At 39.8% G+C, this 22437-nt stretch overlaps 1 protein-coding gene across 1 annotated transcript in view; it reads right to left on the bottom strand.

The window, feature by feature from the left end:
• The window catches only part of RPS6KA6 (ribosomal protein S6 kinase A6), a 186596-nt gene that overhangs the window by 80344 nt on the left and 83815 nt on the right, over nucleotides 1–22437 (bottom strand). The window contains exons 7-8 of the mRNA XM_068962121.1: nucleotides 10094–10200; nucleotides 9807–9844 (exon numbers count right to left, since the gene is read on the bottom strand). Of these exons, the coding sequence (XP_068818222.1) occupies nucleotides 9807–9844; nucleotides 10094–10200 (145 nt within the window). The remainder of the gene's footprint in view (nucleotides 1–9806; nucleotides 9845–10093; nucleotides 10201–22437) is intronic.

Below are 22437 nucleotides of genomic sequence, written 5' to 3'. Positions count from 1 at the left end.
TGGTGGACTTGCTCTCTCGGTCGGTTCGGAGATACGGGCTCAGAGCATAACATCCGGGGGCTCGTCCGGGATCTCCGTCCCGCCGGGGAGGACAACTCTCCTGGTAGAAGGGAATAACCTCGTTAGGAGATAAGAGCTCTGAGCACCGGTGCTAACGTTGCAGAAACCCAGATTAAGTCCAGGGCCTAGTATCTTACTGGGGAGGCATCTGGCTGTAAAGTGCAGAGGCAAGTCAGCATAAGGCTGGGGCCTGGTTTCGTGCTGGGGAGGCAGCTGGCTCTGATACTGGATTAAGTCAGCGTAAGGCCGGGGCCTGGCTTTGTGCTGGGGAGGCAGCTGGCTCTGATACTGGATTAAGTCAGCGTAAGGCCGGGGCCTGGTTTCATGCTGGGGAGGCAGCTGGCTCTGTGAACATCCTGCAGGTAAGATTGAGTGCATTGTCGGTGGCCACCTTGTGTTTGTTATCTGTTTGTCTATTTGTGGTGTCTGTGCTGCTCTTTGTGTGCTCTGTTGGCTCCCAGTGTACTTTTCTGTGATCATGGGACAAACAACTTCTACTCCTTTATCTCTTATGATTAACCACTTCTCTGATTTCAAGTCTAGAGCTAATCTTTCGTTACTGGTAAAGAAGAGCAAACTGGTGACTTTCTGTTCTGTCGAGTGGCCCACCTTTGACGTCGGATGGCCACAAGAGGGAACCTTCAATCACCAAATTATCCAGGCAGTTAAAGAGAGGGTGCTTACTCCTAGTCCTGCCGGGCACCCAGATCAGACTCCCTACATTCTGGTCTGGCAGGATCTAGTGAGGAACCCGCTGGAATGGCTTAAACCCTTTGTTCTCGCTCCTCCTAAACCTCCCCGTCCCTCTTCCCCAACTCCAACCTCACCAAGCCCACAGGTGTTAGTAATGAAGGCTTCTGAAGAAAAAGAAGAAAAAAAGGACGAAAATTGACCAAAGCCGGTATTCCAGGAATCTTCTCTGTATCCTAATCTGATAGATCTGGAGACCGAATTGTTCCCACCCCCGTATGTGGATCCACATCCACCCTTGCTTTCACAGGTTTCATCGGGAGAAGCCAGGAGGAGAACCGAGCCTTCAGCTCATCCCAGAGAAGGGGGCCCCGCCCAGGGAACTCGGGGAAAAACAAGAGAAATGGCCAATGTAGCAGAAGAAGACCCAGAAGTCCCCTCCTCCACTGTTCATGTGTTTCCGGTCCGGGCGGGACCAGCCAGAGAAGGTGGAGAGCGGACGTATCAGTATTGGCCCTTTTCCACTAGTGATTTGTACAATTGGAAAACCCAGACACCCTCCTTCTCTGAAAAACTGCAGGGTCTTATTGATCTTTTAGAGTCTATCCTTTTTACTCATAATCCCACTTGGGATGATTGTCAGCAACTGTTACAGGTGCTTTTCACTACAGAAGAGCGCGAGCGGATCCTGTCAGAAGCTCGAAAGAATGTGCCAGGGGTGGATGGGAGGCCCACAATACAGCCTAACCTCATTGAGGAAGGATTCCCCTTGGTGCGACCCAACTGGGACTTTGTACGCACTCAAGGTAGGGAGCGTCTCCGGGTATACCGTCAGACTCTTATGGCCGGCCTTAGAGCGGCCGCCAGAAAGCCAACTAATTTGGCCAAAATAAATTCAGTGAGGCAGGAACCAAATGAGAGCCCAGCAGCCTTCCTTGAAAGGATAATGGAAGCTTTTAGACAGTATACCCCTATGGACCCACAGGCAGATGAGTCACGAACGGCAGTTATGTTAGCATTTGTAAATCAAGCAGCCCCTGATATTAGAAAGAAAATTACAAAAGATAGAGAGGTTAAATGAACAATCCTTGCAAGATCTAGTGAGGGCAGCCGAGAGAGTTTTTAATCATAGAGAGACCCCAGAAGAGAGAGAGGACCACATTAAAAAAAAAAAAAATTTACAGCTGAAAAAAACCGTAAAAATAAAAAAGAGCTGGCCCAGATATTTTTTGCTGGGGTTGAAAACAAAAACAGTTCCAGAAAGGAAAAAAACTGGACTCAAAAACTGAAGAAAAAATGACAAGGCGTAAGTTTGAGAAAAACCAATGTGTGTTTTGTAAAGAGTTTGGACATTGGAAAGATAAATGCCCCAAGAAAAATCTAAAAGAGGGGCCCAAGAACCCCAAGAACGAGACTCCCTCTCCAGACAGTCATATCCTCTACGCGGGTGAGGATAGCGACTAGGGGGGTCAGGGCTTGAAGCCCCTCCCCGAGTCCTGGGTAACTATAAATGTGGAGGGGAAACCGGTTGGCTTCATGGTGGACACGGGAGCCCAATACTCAGTCCTAAACCAAAAAGATGGACCCATGTCTAAGAAAAGTAGCTGGGTGCAGGGAGCAACTGGGACTAAACGATATGGATGGACTACAAAATGGCATGTGAACTTGGGGGCCCACCAGGTGACCCATTCTTTTCTAGTGATACCTGAGTGTCCAGCGCCCTTGTTGGGAAGGGATTTACTGTCTAAAGTAAATGCCCAAATTCATTTCGACCACGGACAAGTGTCGGTTTTAGATGGGACCGGGCATCCTCTTCAGGTCTTGTCTCTGGCATTAAAAGATGAATACAGACTCTACTTGCCAGAGGCCCCAGCGACAATAAGCCCTGAAGTACAACCATGGGTTCAAAGATACCCTCAGGCCTGGGCTGAAACTGCAGGAATGGGACTAGCCAAACAGAGGCCCCCTATCATTGTGGAACTGAAAGCCAGTGCTTCCCCGGTGAGGGTACGGCAGTATCCCATGAGTCAAGAGGCTCGACAAGGAATTACTCCTCATATACAATGCCTCATAGACGCTGGGGTCCTGAAAGGGTGCCGGTCCCCATGGAACACTCCCCTGTTGCCTGTGAAAAAGCCTGAGGGAACTGATTTTAGACTGGTTCAAGATCTACGAGAAGTCAACAAACGGGTGAGTGATATTCATCCTATGGTTCCTAACCCTTACACATTGCTAAGCAACTTGCCTCCAAACTACATTTGGTACACTGTTTTAGATTTAAAAGATGCCTTTTTCAGTTTGCCTCTTGCCCCTGCAAGCCAAGAGATCTTTGCCTTTGAATGGCAGGAAGACGGTGGTCAGACCCCTGTGCAGCTGACATGGACTCGCTTACCAGAGGGTTTCAAAAACTTGCCCACGTTATTTAATGAGGCCCTGGACGAAGACCTCTGTGAGTATCGGGTTGAACACCCTACCATTGTTTTATTACAATATGTTGATGACCTTATGCTGGCGGCGGCTACAGAGAAAGAGTGCCAAGAGGCAACAGGTGACCTTCTCCAAACCTTGGGGACTTTAGGTTACCGGGCTAGTGCCAAAAAGGCCCAGATTGCCAAGCAAGAGGTTACATACCTCGGTTATAAGATAAAACAGGGCCAGAGGTGGCTAACACAGGCTATGAAAGAAACCATCCTCCAGATCCCTGAGCCGGCTAACCCTAGACAAGTGAGAGAATTTCTGGGAACGGTGGGATATTGCCGGTTATGGATCTTGGGGTTTGCAGAAAAGGCCAAGCCCCTATATGAGGGGACCAAAGAAAACAAGGACTGGAAATGGACTGAGCCAATGAAAGAGGCCTTCCAAGAGCTCAGGTGAGCCTTGCTAGAAGCTCCTGCCCTTGCCCTCCCTGATCCATCTAAGCCTTTCCAATTATTTGTAGATGAAAAGTGGGGGATAGGAAAAGGGGTACTAACACAGAGATGGGGACCATGGAAGCGACCTGTAGCTTACCTTTCCAAGAGACTGGACCCAGTGGCAGCCAGATGGCCACCTTGCCTCCGTATCATCGCGGCCACCGCGCTCTTAGTCCACGATGCTGATAAACTGACTTATGGACAGAGACTCTTGGTCTACACTCCTCATGCCATAGAGAGAGTTTTAAAGCAACCCCCAGGTAAATGGATTTCTAATGCCCGCTTGACGCACTACCAGGCCTTGCTACTTGACACCCCACGGATTCATTTCCAAACGCCCTGCACTCTAAATCCGGCCACTCTTTTGCCCAATCCGGGGGAAAATAGCCCCCTCCATGATTGTGATGAGATACTGGCCGGGGTAACAGCAATGCGAAAGGACTTAACCTATACTCCACTGGATAACAGTGAGCTAAAATGGTTCACAGACGGCAGCAGTTATGTAAAAGATGGACAGAGACGGGCGGGAGCCGCAGTAGTAGATGACTCTGGACAGACGATATGGGCAGAGGCCCTTCCACCGGATACCTCAGCACAAAAGGCAGAGTTAATTGCCCTGATTCAAGCATTAGAGAGAGCCAAAAGAAAAAGAATAACTATTTTCACTGACAGTTGCTATGCTTTTGGCACGGTACACATCCAGGGCCCGATATATCGGGAACGGGGGTTTTTGACAGCTGAAGGAAAAGAAATTAAAAACTTGCCTGAAATCCGTAGACTTTTAGAGGCTGTACAGATGCCTCAGGCTGTGTCAATAGTACACGTACCTGGACATCAGAAGGGTGACAGCCCCACGGCACGAGGGAATTGTGCTGCAGACCTGGCAGCTCGAAAAGTAGCTGATAAAGATTTCATCACCCCTGTGTTGGCGATCGGACTTCCACCTCCAGGTATGGGAACTCTGCCCCCAACCCCTGAGTATTCATCCACAGACTTTGCTTGGATCCAAAAACACACCAACCTTCAAAAAGATAAAGATGGATGGTACCGAGACTCAGACGGCTACTTGATACTCCCTGCTCAGTTGGGATGGCAACTATGTGAGCATTTGCACTTGTCTACTCATCTGGGAGAAAAGAAGACTCTGATGCTCTTTCAAACTGTGCACCTGCGATTTCCCCGGCACCAGACAACTGTAAAGAACATAGTGCATGCTTGTAAGGCGTGTCAACAGATGAGGCCAGGAAAAGGACAACATGCAGGACTGAGGTATCAGGGAGAAGGACCAGGGCAACACTGGGAAATAGATTTCACCGAGGTAAGGCCAGGCAAGTATGGTTACCGGTACTTGTTAGTGTTGGTGGATACCTTCTCAGGGTGGGTGGAAGCTTTTCCTACAAAGGGAGAAACCGCGATGATAGTGGCAAAAAAGATTTTAGAAGAAATAGTTCCCAGGTTTGGCCTGCCAGTGACCATCGGCTCTGATAATGGACCTGCCTTTGTGAGTCAAATAGTTCAGAGCCTTGCCCTAGCCCTGGGGACTAAATGGAAGTTACATTGTGAATACAGTCCACAGAGCTCAGGGCAAGTAGAAAGAATGAATCGGACTCTAAAAGAAACTTTAACTAAATTGGCTATAGAGACTGGCGGGGACTGGGTGACCCTCCTTCCCTTCGCCCTCTTCCGTGCGCGTAATACTCCTTATCAACTTAATTTGACCCCATTTGAGATTCTGTATGGGAGACCTCCCCCTGTATGTCCAATATTTGAAGGGAAGAAACTACCGCCTCCCACGTTGGGGCAACTCCAAGAGGCCTTGATGGCCTTAAGCAAGATGCACTCTCGTGTCTGGAAACTGCTCCGGGAAATACATGTGGGTCAAAATAAGGGAACTATTCCCTCACATGACACTGGCCCAGGAGACTGGGTGTGGGTCAAAAGGCACCAAACCAAGGCAATAGAACCCAAATGGAAGGGTCCTTATGTTGTTCTTCTTACCACCCCAACTGCCCTAAAGGTTGACGGTATCGGGCCTTGGGTGCATTGCAACCACGTACGCCCAGCTGCTTCAGTAGAGCAAGAAGACGCTAAGAAAGAATGGGAAGCATCTCTGCACCCGTCCAACCCCTTGAGGCTAAAGCTTCGAAGGCGCCAACAGGACCAGGACAACTCGGCTGGGCCCTCTTGTGGATGACCCAGTTACTCTGCTCCAGAGTTGCCAGCGTGAACCCGCATCAACCTGTCAAAATCACCTGGAAGCTGCAAAATGGACTAACACGAGAGGTGCTAAACTCCACTACCGCAATACATCCACCAAACACATGGTGGCCAGACTTGTACTTTGACCTTAAGCCAATGGTAAATGTGCCTTGGGCTAGGGGTTATATCCGAGAACAAGGGTTCTGGGCATGCCCAGGCACACCCAGGCATGACTGGAAGACCTGTGGGGGGGCACAAGACTCTTATTGTAAAACTTGGGATTGTGTTACTTCTAATGATGGACCTCGGCGCTGGGAAGTAGGAAATCGAGATTTACTTAATTTTTCATTCACCAAGCCCCTCCCTAGGGTCCTCGGAGATCCAACTTTTAGCTGAGAAAGTTGCAATTATGCACAAGTCAGAATAGGGTTCAATCCAGAAAAAAGCAAAAAAGAGGGGACCTGGATCTCTAGCTTATCTTGGGGGCTACAGACGAGGGAATCAGGAGGGTTTGGGGTTGATGGGAAAGGGATTATAGTAGTGAGCCAGGTCTTAGAGCCAATTCTTGTACACAGTATCGGGCCCAACAAAGTAGAAAAGCTGGCTGTAACCCCCCGCTTAACGACTTCCATGCCAACATCTTTGGCAGTGAGTCCCGAAGCAGAAGCGCTCGCTGAAATAGATCCCCTATGGAAGCTGATTAGGGTAGCTTATGCCACCCTGAATCAGACCCATCCTGAGGCAACTAAATCTTGTTGGTTATGTTACAACTTAATTCCCCCTTATTACGAAGCAGTAGGCCTCAATGCCTCTTATGACTTGGGCAACAGCACCGATCCTCCTCAATGTCATTGGGGGGACCGAAAGGTGGGTCTGATGATGAAAGAGATATGGGGAAAGGGCTTATGCATGGGCACGGTGTTTCCAGCAAACTCTCCACTTTGTGTGCATGTCGTCGAGCCTGATGATTTGCCTGTAGCTAAATGGTTAATACCTCAAATGGGGGGATGGTGGGTCTGTTCACACACAGGGCTAACTCCTTGCCTGCATAGCTCAATCTTTGACCCCAAAGAAGAATTCTGTGTTATGGTGGCTGTCATGCCAAAGATTCTGTACCAACCAGAAAAAGCAATATATGATTATTGGGCCGAGAAATTAACTCTAAATCCTCCAAAAAGAACTTATAAAGTTAAGAGGGAACCTCTTACCGCCATAACCATAGCAACTATGTTCAGTCTTGGAATAGCCGGGGCTGGAACCAGAATAACAGCTCTGTCCCTGCAAGGCCAAGGATTTAACTCCCTGAGAGCGGCCACAGATGAAGACATTACCCGTATAGAGCAATCTATTAGTCATTTAGAATCATCTCTAACTTCTCTATCTGAAGAAGTTCTGCAAAACAGGAGGGGATTAGATCTGCTCTTTCTGCAACAAGGGGGACTCTGTGCTGCCCTAGGAGAAGAGTGCTGTTTCTATGCGGATCATACAGGAATAGTTAGAGAATCTATGGCCAAAGTGAGAGAAGGACTAGCCCAACGTAAACGAGAACGTGAGGCTCAACAGGGATGGTTTGAATCTTGGTTTCAACAATCCCCTTGGCTGACTACTTTAATCTCCACCTTGCTAGGACCCCTGCTAGTACTTTTACTAATGCTTACCTTCGGCCCATGTATTATCAATAGACTTGTAGTCTTTGTAAAGGAACGCATAAATACAGTACAGCTGTTTGCGCTTCGACAACAATATCAAACTGTGTCTCAGGACTGAGAGGAAGATTCCTCTATATGATCTAAGGACAGGGGGGAATGTTAGGGACCAAACGACGGTCTCTAGGACCTGAGTCATGTTTACCAGAAAGAGACAGGATATGCGCTCATCCTGCCTGGCCAATCATGTAACGCCAGCTACTCCTGTAACTGAGACAAAGAACTGCCTGTATATAAGCCGCCATACTCCTTTGTTCGCGGCTCTTGTCAGATTCCCTTGTGTGGGATGAGACTTGGGCCCTAGCGCGCTAGGAATAAACAAACTCCCTTCTTGCGTTTGCAATACTGTGGTGGACTTGCTCTCTCGGTCGGTTCGGAGATATGGGCTCGGAGCATAACAATGACCAACCGAGATAGCATATTCAAAAGCAGAGACATTACTTTGCTGACTAAGGTCCGTCTAGTCAAGGCTATGGTTTTTCCAATGGTCATGTATGGATGTGAGAGTTGGACTGTGAAGAAAGCAGGGTGCCGAAGAATTGATGCTTTTGAACTGTGGTGTTGGAGAAGACTCTTGAGAGTCCCTTGGACTGCAAGGAGATCCAACCAGTCCATTCTAAAGGAGATCAGCCCTGGGTGTTTTTTGGAAGGAATGATGCTGAAGCTGAAACTGCAGTACTTTGACCACCTAATGTGAAGAGTTGACTCATTGGAAAAGACTGATGCTGGGAGGGATTGGGGGCAGGCAGAGAAGGGGACGACAGAGGATGAGATGGCTGGATGGCATCACCGCCTCAATGGACGTGAGTTTGAGTGAACTTCGGGAGGTGGTGATGGACAGGGAGGCCTGGTGTGGTGCGATTCATGGGGTCGCAAAGAGTCGGACACGACTGAGCGACTGAACTGAACTGAACCTTTAAAGTGTACTGGTCCAAACTTGTTTGCAAAGACCATATCTTCATTTTATCTCTTTTTTAACATTCTGATAATTAAATACAGAATTTACTACCTATTTAAAACACAAGTAACCTTTTGAGATTGGCTCACTCAGTGTAATGCCCAGTCCAAGTTGCCGCATATACTGCTGGGTAGTATTCTACTATATAGATGTACCCATCCATTCACTCTGTGAAGGACGTCTTGGACATTTCTAGCCTTGGGCCATTTCAAATAGAGCTGCTATGAGAATTCATGTATAGATTTTTTAATATAAATTTATTTTCATTGGAGGTTAATTACTTTACAATATTGTATTGGTTTTGCCATACATTTATATTAAAAAAAAGAAAACTCACGTATAGATTTTTTGTGTGCATGTAAGTTTTTATTCTTCTAGGATAAATGTCCAGGTATGTGACTACTGTACAGTTCTATTTGTATCATATTCTTAAAGTAACAAACTGGGAAATGTAGAGCAGATAAATGGTTGTTAAAAGTTAAAGAAGGGGGTAAGAATGTGATTATAAATGGACAGATATGGTTGTAGATCAGTTCTGCTTATTGATAATGATGATGGTATTCAAATCTACATATATGGATATAATGTCATGGAGACAAACAAAAAAAAATGAATACATGCAAAAACCGGTGAAATCCAAGTAAAGTATATAGTCTAGTTAGTTCTACTGTACCTATCAATTTCCTGAGTTTGACAACACAGTAGTAATTTTATAAAATGTCATCATATGGGAAGCTGGGTAATGGCACTATTTTTGCAACTTATTGTCAGTCTATAATTATTTGAAAGTAAAAGATTTTAATGGTATAATAAGGAGACTTTATGCCTAAGAGTCCTGAGAGAATTAGCAGAGTGTGTTATATACTGTAAACACTCAGCATTCAAAATAAAGTAAAAAATAAAACGTGTTTTTACGAAAAAAAAAAAGAATAAAATGAACCTCTGATTATGAAACACCTGGTTTAAAAGTTTATAATTCACTATATTTCAAATGTGGTAGCTACTTATGATAAATCTTTCAGTCTAGACTGAAACAAAAATGATGTGCTTTCACCTAGAAAACCAAATGTCATTTCTTAATGAGGACAATGACACTATTGTATAATTTTTTGTATTACAATTAGAGCATATTGAGTGTTATCTACCCTTTAAATGAACTTTAGTTCACTAAAGAAATGAATAAAATGCAAATTAAATCAAGAGGAAAAACAGGCTTAGACAAATATACATATTAATAAAAACAGAAAACAGGCTTAGGATAGAATAAGAAAATTTGCATACCTGTTAACTTGATATGTCCTATTTCATCAAGCAAAATGCTGTAAATCAAAATTCATATTCAATAACACAGGATAAAATATTCACATAAAATTTGATGTACCAGAAAATTTTGAAATGACTAATTTAAAATCAATGGGTATCTGATGAAGATTACTTTTTAAAGTATGTTTCATATAATTGTATAATTCATGTATATTTTCATAGAATCTTTAAAATAATAGACTTAATGAAGAAAAAAGTAGTAGAAATACTGGGAACAGGTATACATAAAAAGAATACAACTTTACTTTTCTGGCTTCAGGTCTCTATATACAATTCCTAATCGATGTAGATGATCCAAAGCAAGGGCTAGTTCTGCAAGGTAGAATTTCACATCTTCCTCTGTAAACAGAACCTAGAATAAAATAATAATTTACCATTTAATCTTTTTTTCAATGTTGCAATTATTTAAATTTTGTTCTTTTAAAAACAGGAAACAGACAAATCTAGGCAAACAGGAAAATAAAACAAGTATACAGATGAAATTAACTTCTTTAAGAATGCTTCTCTCACTATTAATCATTTTAATGTGGATCTTCCTAAAATATATTATACAGTTTGTATATCTATTTACACTGAATGTACCACACAGATTTACCTTTTAAAAAATGATTTATTATCATAATTTAATTATTAATTTTAGTATACTAATATATAGGGATATTCTCAGGATCTTTACAATATATTGGTTATTTTGTTTTAGTACTGGAATTCCACTATTTCTACTATTTTCTCTTTCATTTTCTACTATCACTTCTCAGTGATAATTTTGCTTTTATCAGGTCTACTAACCTAAAGCTTCTATTACTAATATAAGTTGTCAATTAGTAACTCTTACATTAAACACAATTCTAAATCCAATCCCTGACCTAAGGGGTAGCTCCAGGACTCTTCTGCCAGCAAAATATATGGGTCTGCTGCTGCTGCTGCTAAGTCACTTCAGTTGTGTCTGACTCTGTGCGACCCCACAGACAGCAGTCCACTAGGCTCCCCTGTCCCTGGGATTCTCTTGGCAAGAACACTGGAGTGGGTTGCCAATATGGGTCTAAAGGCACTGAATTCCTAAATCTTTTGTGCCTGGGAATAGAGTTACTATGATAAAGTGAAAAGTGCACTGGACTTAGAATTAGCAGTATAAGGTCTGACATGTCACTTAGCCCTCTAGGCTTAAGTTTCTAAACCTGTAAAATAAGGATAATAGTATCTGCTACATCTATTTAACAAGATTGTTTTAAGAGTCAGCTTAGTTTATGTGGGGAAAAAAAGCTTTGTAAATTATAAAATTCTATGTATTCAACGATGAGGTGGTATTATTAGAGGTCTACATCTATATTCATAAGTAAGTGTTATTTAAACACAAAATTGAGCACTATACAACCATTAGATGTAATTGTTAAGATTTAGCAAGGTCTTCTAATTGGCAAAACAAATAACTTATCTAGAAATTTTTTATTTTCATTAAAGAAATATATAGATTATTAAGAAAGTTCAAAATTTGAATGACATATCATAAAATCTTGAAACTGGCTTTTCCACTCAGAAACATGGCCACTGAATTATATTATGCCAATTAAGGTTACTAGTAAAATTGCTGAGAATGAGCAATTTAAGATAAATTTTGATACTCCACTCACTTTTTAAAATAATCTGCAGATAAACAAAGACTTTCATTATCTAAGTTTCAGGAGAATTCATTTGACTATTATAATGGTAAAAGTACAAGAACATTTTCACATGATATTTTATTAAGAAGAAAAACAGATGTTACCTATTTCACCTTTGAATAAGGCTAATCAAAGCGTTCACTGCAATTTAACACATAAGAAAACCCTAAACAAAAATCTTTGAAACTCTAAAAGAAGAAACAGTCTATAGTTTAGTTTGTTGTTGTTGTTTTAGTCATAAATTGTTTGGGACGCTTTGTGACCCTATGGACTGTAGCCCACCTGGCTCCTCTGTCCATGGGACTTCCCAGGCAAGAATCTGGAGTGGGTTGCCATTTCCCTCTCCAGGGACCCTGTGTCTCCTGCACTGGCAGGCAGATTCTTTACCACTGCACCACTAAGAAAGCCCAGTTTATAGCTTACGGCAATTATATGTTTTTCTAGGCAGGTTAGTTTATAATTCTGAGTGTCCTTATGTAAGGTGGTGATAACACTGACCTCATAAGGTTGTTTGGAAGATAATGAATGAAAAGTGACTAGCACATAATAGTAAGTTTCTTTATGTCCCTCATGAGGTTTTCCTCAAAGACAATTTCATAACAAGATAATATACTCGCCAGTTTATAGTTTAAACTTTTCATTCATTATGTTATTACAATCTTCCAAACAATCTTACAAGGTTCGTATTATCACCACCTTATGTATGGACACTCAGAGTGATAAACTAACCTGCCCAGAAAAACACAGTAAGAATGCTCAGGATTTGAACTCAGAAATAACTGTCCCTAAGAACTCCCTGTTCCCCAGAATCCACTTTTGCCATATGCTATGTTAAAACTTTTATAAGTTTCAGGTTCACTACCACTAATGTTTTCCTAGTCACTAATTACCCTGAGTCTTCTCCCAAATAAAAATCATGTAAAACCCCAGCACCCTGAGTTAAGAAATGCTAGTATTTTCGTTTGCTCTTCAAGACATTCATGTATATGAGTGTGTACATTTCAATATATTTGAGATCACACTATATACATACTAGTTAGTGGACTCCTTTTCTCCCACTTAATATCACAGGGATTCTTTTAATATCTTTAAAACTTATTTATAAAGAGTTTTCAATAGCTATACAATATTAACATACTAATTTACTATAGTCTACCTAATGTTTATTTAGGTTATTTCAATTTTTCACCATTATAAATAAATCAGCAATATGCATATATATTTCTGATACTTATGGTTACTTCCCCAAAATGGATTTTATGAGAAATAAAAAAGCAAATACTATACAGTCAAGGAGAATAAACAGTCCAAGATTCTTGACATACATAACAAAATTATTTGTCAAAGGGTTATAATAACTTACACTTCCATCAGCAGCTTATGAAAGCACGTGTCTTACCATAGTCATGGCAGCACTGAAAATTACCCTTTTAAAAAATATTTTCTAAACTGACAAACAAAGATGGTATCCACTGTCTTAAAATTTTATTCTTAGGCTATATATTTTTCCATGTCTAATGACCTTTCTAGATTTTTAGTGAACTATCAGTAATGTTTTTCCCTATTTCCCATTATCTGTTGTTTTTTTTCAATTGGTAAAAATTCTTTAAATAATAAAAATGTTAGTTCATCATATTATATGTAGATATTTTCCCAACTTTGTGCTGGTTTTTGATGTTTAGTAATTCTTAATTTTATGTACACAAATTTAAATATAATTTCTGTATGATTTTACTTCATCACTTTCATGATCAATAAGACCTCCATTTAATAATCAACTACATGTGCTGTGCTGTGCTTAGTTGCTCAGCCATGTCCGACTCTTTGTGACCCCATGGATTATAACCCACCAGGCTCCTCTGTCCATGGGGATTCTCCAGGCATGAATACAAGAGTGGGCTGCCATGTATTCCTCAATCAACTACATATTCAGCTGCATTTTCTTTCAGGATGAATTTTTTTCCAGATTTACCTCTTCAATGTAAGTAAGATTTATCCTTGTAAGTGGTAGTGATAATTTAAAATGTTTTCTTTTTTTTCTTTCTGAAATATCTAACCAATTTCTCATATACTGTTTACTGAACAATCATTCTCTTTGCCATTACCTTGTGATTCTTCTTCTACTACAATATATGATAAATCACATATACCAGAATTTTCCTAGAATATGCAGTATGTTTCTAATCTTGTGTTGATACTATGATGGTTTGCTTATAGTAGCAGCTTAATAAAGTTTTAAACAAGTGATAGAGCAAGGAGAGGGTGTTCTTTATTTTCAAAACATCTTAGTTCTTTTCATTTACTTTTCCAAGCACACTGATAAAATCATCTTTCAATTTCATACAAGAATTCCTGTTGGGACTTTGTTTGAAATCTTGTTAGGTCTACAAGTTAATTCTGGAAGAACTAGCAGCTTTATAAGTATCAGTCATTCATCTCTTTATATTTTCTTGACATTAGCAAAACATGGTATGGCCTAAGAGTGAGGGGTGTGTGTGTGTGTGTGTGTGTGTGTGTGTGTGTGTGTGTGTGCGTGTGTGTGCATGTGCACATGTGTGTGTGTTTGTGAGGAAAGAAATTTGGGGAGGTGTCATTCCCATATATATATATATATCACAAAATAAAATTCTTTTTGACACTAGCCAGTTTATTTTTTATTTTTTAATATAAATTTATTTATTTTAATTGGAGGTTAATTACTTACACATACAAAAATGTATTTTTAAAAGTGTCTTTCTAAGACTTAAAGAGTAAGTAAGTTCTCATTTTTGGTGATATGATATAGCAGCTTTTTTGTACAGATACATGAAGTAAAACCAATAAAAAAATTATTAACAAGCTGTCTATAGAAGTAACCATTAAATCATTTCTTAGAAGCCTGCTTAATGATTATACTAATTTATTGTCTTTGGGAAATGAATTTTAAATGCTTGTTATTACCTAATATTCCAGACTTAGGAATCAAAACTTACTAACTGCATTTCTGTGCTAGTATGAGTTTAGATAGTCTCACAGTGAGAATAGAGGTCTGAAGGGTTTAAAAGAAAATCAGAAACAACTACAAGTAAGAATGTCTCAATTATTATTGTCACTTCTACAGTCTAATATAAGAAATCATGAATATCTGTTATACTGTTGAGAGAGTAATTTCCTAGGCAGGTTGATAAGAAGTCTAGGGGTCCCTAAGGAGAGAGGGGTCTGGAATTCTCAAGGAGGAAGAAAGGACAAACTTTTTTCCCCTCTCCATTCCTTAAGATTATATAACAATAATGTATCCTACTTGAGGACAGTCTCTGGAAAAAACCTTCTGGCTAACCTTGTTATCTTAAAATGTAAATTATGGGAGTAGGTCTAATGAGGTCTTTACAACCTCCAGATATTCTTTTGATTCATTGCAATAACTAATTAGAGAGTATATAATTTCATTGCTAACACTAGCAAGGGGATACTCTTTCTGCCCCCTTCTAATGCCTATGTCAGAAGCTTTCTCTATCTCCTTTATATTTTAATAAAACTTTATTACACAAAAGCTCTGAGCGATCAAGCCTTGTCTCTGGACCTGGATTGAATTCTCCTCCAGAGGCCAAGAACCCCGGCGTCTTTGTGTGGTTCAACAACAACCTTTCACTTTGTCCCACTATATCTCAGAACTGTGTTTTAATAAGGTCCTTTAACAACCCTCTGGGAAGGGGTCCTAGACAGACCCTATCATACAGAGAATTCTGTTCTATAATAATACATCAAAGTCACGGTCTATGCCCATGCATGGAATGTTCTACACTGGAGATAAGCAGATACAAGCCAGAGACCTCAGCCATTTAAGCAATGGCTAGCATCCCAGAAGCACATTGTTCCTTTCTCACAGCAAGTTTTGGAGCTCTGGGAATCAACAGTAGCTCTCCCACATTCAACATTTTAATTCTGGAAGTGAGATGTTGAATCACTATCACCCAATTAAAATTCTACTTATTCTTAAGACTATCACTTCAAGACAAAATTAAGTAGATAAGGGCAGGATTTATTCTCCCATCAGAAACAACTAAACACCGGACAAAATATATGAAATGACACGTTTCAAGACATTAGACATCAGGCAACAAAGGATAGTGAATACTGATTGAGAGATGAAAATAGCCTACAGTGTCCTAGCTTACTACCTAGAAAGAGGTCCTAAGCAGTAATACAAGGAGGGTAAAGTCAGACAGAGCCTGGAAGACTCCTAAGTTGATGAGATGGATCTGAGAGACTGGGGAGACATGATGGAGAGAATTCAGAAGATAGAGTACAGAAGGGATAAATACAGAGAGAAGTGTAGAGTTATATAGATGGTATTCCTCAAGTACTCAGCATCTGTGAGTGAAGAAACTAACCTGAGCCAGGAAAATAATCAAAGGATTAGAGTGACTAATCCATGGAACTCATACAGGGTCAGGAATAGTTCATGTTACCTCCAAAGAGAGCAGAAAACTTTGTAATTCACAAGGCACTGGATGGAGGAATCAGATGGATTTTGTTTCCAAGTAGAGTAAAATCAACCACTGAAAAATGTTGCTCTGGTCCAGTTTCTTCTGAGGGATTCCTGCCCGCAGTGGTAGATACAATGGTCATCTGAGTTAAATTCACCCATTCCAGTATATTTCAGTTTGGTGATTCCTAGAATGTCGACGTTCACTCTTGCCATCTTTTGTTTGACTACTTTCAAAATGCCTTGATTCATGGACCTGACATTCCACGTTCCTATGCAATGTTGCTCTTTACAGCATCAGACCTTGCTTCTATCACCAGTCACATCCACAGCTGGGTATTGTTTTTGCTTTGTCTCCATTCCTTCATTCTTTCCGGAGTTATTTCTCAACGAATTTCCAGTAGCACATTGGGCACCTACTGACGTGGGGAGTTCCTCTTTCAGTATCCTATCATTTTGCTTTTTCATACTGTTCACAGGGTTCTCAAGGCAAGAATACTGAAGTGGTTTGCCTGCGGGCAAGAATCCCTCAGAAGAAATGGAGGAGCCATCATGGTCAACAAAAGAGTCTGAAATGCAGTACTTGGATGCAATCTCAAAAAAGAAAGAATTATCTCTGTTCGTTTCCAAGGCAAATCATTCAATATCACAGTAATCCAAGTCTATGCCCCAACCAGTAATGCTGAAGAAGCTGAAGTTGAATGGTTCTATGAAGACCTACAAGACCTTTTAGAACTAACACCAAAAAAAGATGTCCTTTTCATTATAGGGGACAGGAATGCAAAAGTAGGAAGTCAAGAAACACCTGGAGTAACAGACAAATTTGGCCTTGGAATGCAGAATGAAGCAGGGAAAAGACTAATAGAGTTTTGCCAAGAAAATGCACTGGTCATAGCAAACACCCTCTTCCAACAACACAAGAGAAGACTCTACACATGGACATCACCAGAGAGTAAACCCCAAAATCAGATTGATTATATTCTTTGCAGCCAAAGATGGAGAAGCGCTATACAGTCAACAAAAACAAGACCAGGAGCTGACTCTGGCTCAGATCATGAACTCCTTATCATCAGATTCAGACATAAATTGAAAAAAGTAGGGTAAACCGCTAGACCATTCAGGTATGACCTAAATCAAATCCCTTATGATTATACAGTGGAAGTGAGAAAAATAGATTTAAGGGCCAAGATCTGATAGATAGAGTGCCTGATGAACTATGGAGTAAGGTTCATGACATTGTACAGGAGACAGGGATCAAGACCATCCCCATTGAAAAGAAATGCAAAAAAGCAAAATGGCTGTCTGGGGAGGCCTTACAAATAGATGTGAAAAGAAGAAAGGTGAAAAACAAAGCAGAAAAGAAAAGATATAAGCATCTGAATGTAGAGTTCCAGAGAAAAGCAAGAAGAGATAATAAAGTCTTTTTCAGCAATCAATGCAAAGAAATAGAGGACAAGAACAGAATGGGAAAGACTAGAGATCTCTTCAAGAAAATTAGAGATACCAAGGGAACATTTCATGCAAAGATGGGCTCGATAAAGGATAGAAATAGTATGGACCTAACAGAAGCAGAAAATATTAAGAAGAGGTGGCAAAAATACACAGAAAAACTGTAAAAAAAAGATCTTCACGACCCAGATAATCACAATGGTGTGACCACTCATCTAGAGCCAGACATCCTGGAATGTGAAGTCAAGTGGGCCTTAGAAAGCATCACTATGAACAAAGCTAGTGGAGGTGATGGAATTCCAGTTGAGCTATTTCAAATCCTGAAAGATGATGATGTGAAAGTGCTGCACTCAATATGCCAGCAAATTTGGAAAACTCAGCAGTGGCCACAGGACTGGAAACGGTCAGTTTTCATTCCAATCCCAAAGAAAGGCAACGCCAAAGAATGCTCAAACTACCGCAGAATTGCACTCATCTCACATGCTAGTAAATTAATGCTCAAAATTCTCCAAGCCAGGCTATAGCAATACATGAACTGTGAACTTCCTGATGTTCAAGCTGGTTTTCAAAAAGGCAGAGGAACTAGAGATCAAATTGCCAACATCTGCTGGGTCATGGGAAAAGCAAGAGAGTTCCAGAAAAACATCTATTTCTGCTTTATTGACTATGCCAAAGCCTTTGACTGTGTGGATCACAAAAAACTGAGGAAAATTCTGAAAGAGATGGGAATACCAGACCACCTGACCTGCTTCTTGAGAAATCTGTATGCAGGTCAGGAAGCAACAATTAGAACTGTACATGGAACAACAGACTGGTTCCAAATAGGCAAGGAGTATGTCAAGGCTGTATATTGTCACCCTACCTATTTAACTTATACGAAGAGTACATTATGAGAAACGCTGGACTGGAAGAAACATAAGCTGGAATTAAGATTGCCGGGAGAAATATCAATAACCTCAGATATGCAGATGACACTACCCTTATGGCAGAAAGTGAAGAGGAACTAAAAAGCCTCTTGATGAAAGTGAAAGTGAAGAGTGAAAAAGTTGGCTTAAAGCTCAGCATTCAGAAAACAAAGATCATGGCATCCAGTCCCATCACATCAGGGGAAATAGATGGGGAAACAGTGGAAACAGTGTCAGACTTTATTTTTTTGGACTCCAAGATCACTGCAGATGGTGACTGCACCCAGACGCTTACTCCTTTGAAGAAAAGTTATGACCCACCTAGATAGCACATTCAAAAGCAGAGACATTACTTTGCCGACTAAGGTTCGTCTAGTCACGGCTATGGTTTTCCCTGTGGTCAAGTATGGATCTGAGAGTTGGACTGTGAAGAAGGCTGAGTGCTGAAGAATTGATGCTTTTGAACTGTGGTGTTGGAGAAGACTCTTGAGAGTCCCTCGACTGCAATGAGATCCAACCAGTCCACTCTGAAGGAGATCAGCCCTGGGATTTCTTTGGAGGGAATGATGCTGAAGCTGAGACTCCAGTACCTTTGCTACCTCATGTGAAGAGCTGATTCATTGGAAGACTCTGATGCTGTGAGGGATTGGAGGCAGGAGGAGAAGGGGACGACCGAGGATGAGATGGCTGGATGGCATCACTGACTCGATGGACATGAGTCTGAGTGAACTGCGGGAGTTGGTGATGGACAGAGAGGCCTGGCGTGCTGCGATTCATGGGGTTGCAAAGAGTCAGACACAACTGAGCGACTCAACTGAACTGAACTGAACTAGTCCATTTAAACAGCCTGAAAGAAACTAGTTCACAATAAACTACACAAATTCCAGAACAAAGTTCAATACTATTTAGAGGAATACAAAAACCAAAATATAAAAATAACCATCACCTAACAAGGTGAATTTCAGGATGTCTGTCATCCATGAAAAATTACTATTTATAGATCTAAGGAAATTATCTGAGTCCAACAAACGAACAACACTAAATTAAAAAAATAAAAAGAAACCACACAGCTCACAAAGGATCAGGATAAGTCCTGTACCCACAAGTGAGAGTGAAAAATCACTTAACTGATAGTATGTTGGTTAGAGTACTAAGAAGGGTCATTTCAGTACTAGAAAAAAATTAATCCTAAATTCTGCTCTTGTCTCACATAATAAAGTTAAAAGCAAGACTCAACAGGTCAACTGCATCCCAGAAAAAAGCTAAATACTTTGTAAGAAAACACAAGTATCTAGAGTACAAGAAAATTAAATTTAATAAAATTAAGTAAAAATGACCATACAATTATGCTGCAATTGAAGCACAAAAGCAACCATAAACAAATCTTAAACACATGGGTGTGGTTGTGTTACAATAAAACTATTTACAAAAAATATCAGCAGGCCATATTTGGCCTGAGACTATAGATCCCTGGCTGTTGAGTTAAAGAATTATACTACAAACCCTAAAAGAATTACTAAAATAACACAATGCAATGCTATTTTGATAAAAAGCTAACTGAAGATAAAATGATAGCAGAGAAAAAGAGAACACATGTACACCCGTGGCAGATTCATGTTGATGTATGGCAAAACCAATATAACATTTTAAAGTAATTAGCCTCCAATTAAAATAAATAAATTTATATTAAAAAATAAAAAAGTGAAATAAAAGAACAGATGGAACCAAAAGAAAAAAAAAACCCACAAATAGAAAGATGGACTATTTAAACCGAATCATATCAAAAATCATATTAAATGTAACAAGTCTGACACACCTATTAAAAAGCATAAATTGTCAGACTGTATTAAAAAAATAAAATAATTATATGCTGCCTTAAGTACTGTATATTAAATATAAAGACAAATTAAATAAAAATGTGAAAAATACTATATTAAACTAACAATAATTTTTTAAAAACCTGGATTAACATCAATGTAGATTTCAAACAAAGAATGTTAGCAAGAATAAAGTCAGTCATCTCATAATGATAAAGGGTAAATTCACTAAGACGGAATGATAATCCTAAGGTTTACGCACTTAATAACAGAAATTTGACATATATGAAGCAAAATTTGACAGAAATTCAAAAAGAAACAGATAAATCCATAATTATAGTTCAAATTTGAACCACTGTCTCTTAAAAATTTTTAAGACATATAGACAGAAAGTTAGGAAAAATACCAACTATCAAACAACTTAATCTAACTGATATTTACAGAACTTTCCAGTACCCCAAGTCATAATACGCACTCTTCTCAAGTACACATTGAACAATTTCCCAAGATATACCATACTGTGAAGCATAAAACAATTTAAGGGAATTAAGTCATACAAACTGTGCTGTTCGACTAAAATAAAATTTAATTAGAAATCAATAATGGAAATTTATCTGGAAGCTGCCTAAATATTTTAAAATTAATTTGCATACTTGTAAATAGTCTATGAGTCAAAGAAGAAATAAAAGGAAATTGGAAAACATGTTGAACTAAAGGATAATAAAAGCATCATAAATCATCCATGGGATTTTCCAGGCAAGAGTACTAGAGTGGGTTGCCATTTCCTTCTCCAGAGGATCTTCCCGACCCAGGGATTAAACCCAGGTCTCCCACATTGTAGGCAGATGTTTTACCATCTGAGCCACCAGAGAAGCCCTCAAAATTTGTGAGATGATGCTAAATTAGTATTTAGAGTGAAACTTATACCACTACACACTTATATTAGAAAAGAAGCAAAAGTCTTAAATCAATAACTTCTATGTCCATCTTAAAAACCACAAAAGCTAGTGAAACACAAATTAAGCACAAAAAAAAATGAATAAAGATTAAAGTATAAATAGAAAACAGAAGAAATACAATAGAGAAAAATCACTGAAACCCAAAGCTCCCGGTTCTTTGAGAAGAAAAATAAAATTGGTAACAATCTACCAAGCCTAAGCAAGACAGAAAAAGGAGAAGACACAAAATACCAGTATTAGGCATGATGATATCAACAACAATAATGATTCTATACCTATAAAAATCATAACAAGAGGATACTATGAATAACTTTATGCCAAGGAATTTGGTAACTCTGATGAAATGCATAAATTCCTTAAAAGACATGATACAAAAACTCATTTAAAAAGAAAAGATGAACTGAATAACCCCAAGTAACTTTTAAAAAACTGAATTTATAATTAAACACTGTACCACTGAAAAAAAACCCTTCAGGCCCAGATAGCTCCACTAGTGAATTCTATGAATCATTTAAGGACAATGTAACATTGAGCTTTTGCAGAAAACTGAAGGGGAGAAAATTCTACCCAACTCATTCTATGAAACCAGAATTGCTCTGACACCAAAATTAGACATGATCAATAAAGAAAACTACAGTCAAATATCTCTCATGAAAATAGATGCAAAAATTCTTAACAAACTTTTAGTAAATATCATCCAATAATATACAAAAAGGATAATACATCATTACTGCATGGAGTTCCCCCACAGATGCAAGACTACTTCAACATTTGACAATTAGTTCAATGTAATTCACCATATTAAAAGATTAAAGAAGAGGACTTGCCTGGTGGTCCAGTGTATAGAATCTTCCTGCCAATTCAAGGGACAAGGGTTCGATTACAGGTCTGGTGACATTCTATATGCTGTGGGGCAACTAGGTCCTGTATGCCACAGCAACTAAGCTCATGCTCTAGAACACATGTGCTGCAATTACTGAGCCAACATACCACAGCTACTGAAGTCTATGGGCCCTAGAGCCCATGCTACACAACAGAAGAAGGCATCACAATGGGAAGCCTACACACCACAACTAGAGAAAGCCTGTGCAAAGCAATGAAGATCCAGTAGAGTCAATAAATAAAGATTAAAGAAGAAAAAAACATACGATCATCATCTTAATAACTGCAAACAACAACAACAAAAGTGTTTCACAAAATCAAACATGCATTCCTGATAAAAACTTTCAACAAACTAGTAATAGAAGGGAAATTTCTCAATCTGATAAAGAACTTAACTTTGTAATTCATGGTGAACATATGCTTTCCTCATAAAATCAGAAATAAGGCAAGG

Source organism: Capricornis sumatraensis, chromosome X, assembly GCF_032405125.1.
Source record: "Capricornis sumatraensis isolate serow.1 chromosome X, serow.2, whole genome shotgun sequence".
Lineage (NCBI taxonomy): Eukaryota > Metazoa > Chordata > Mammalia > Artiodactyla > Bovidae > Capricornis > Capricornis sumatraensis.
This window is presented reverse-complemented; position numbering and strand designations above follow the sequence as displayed.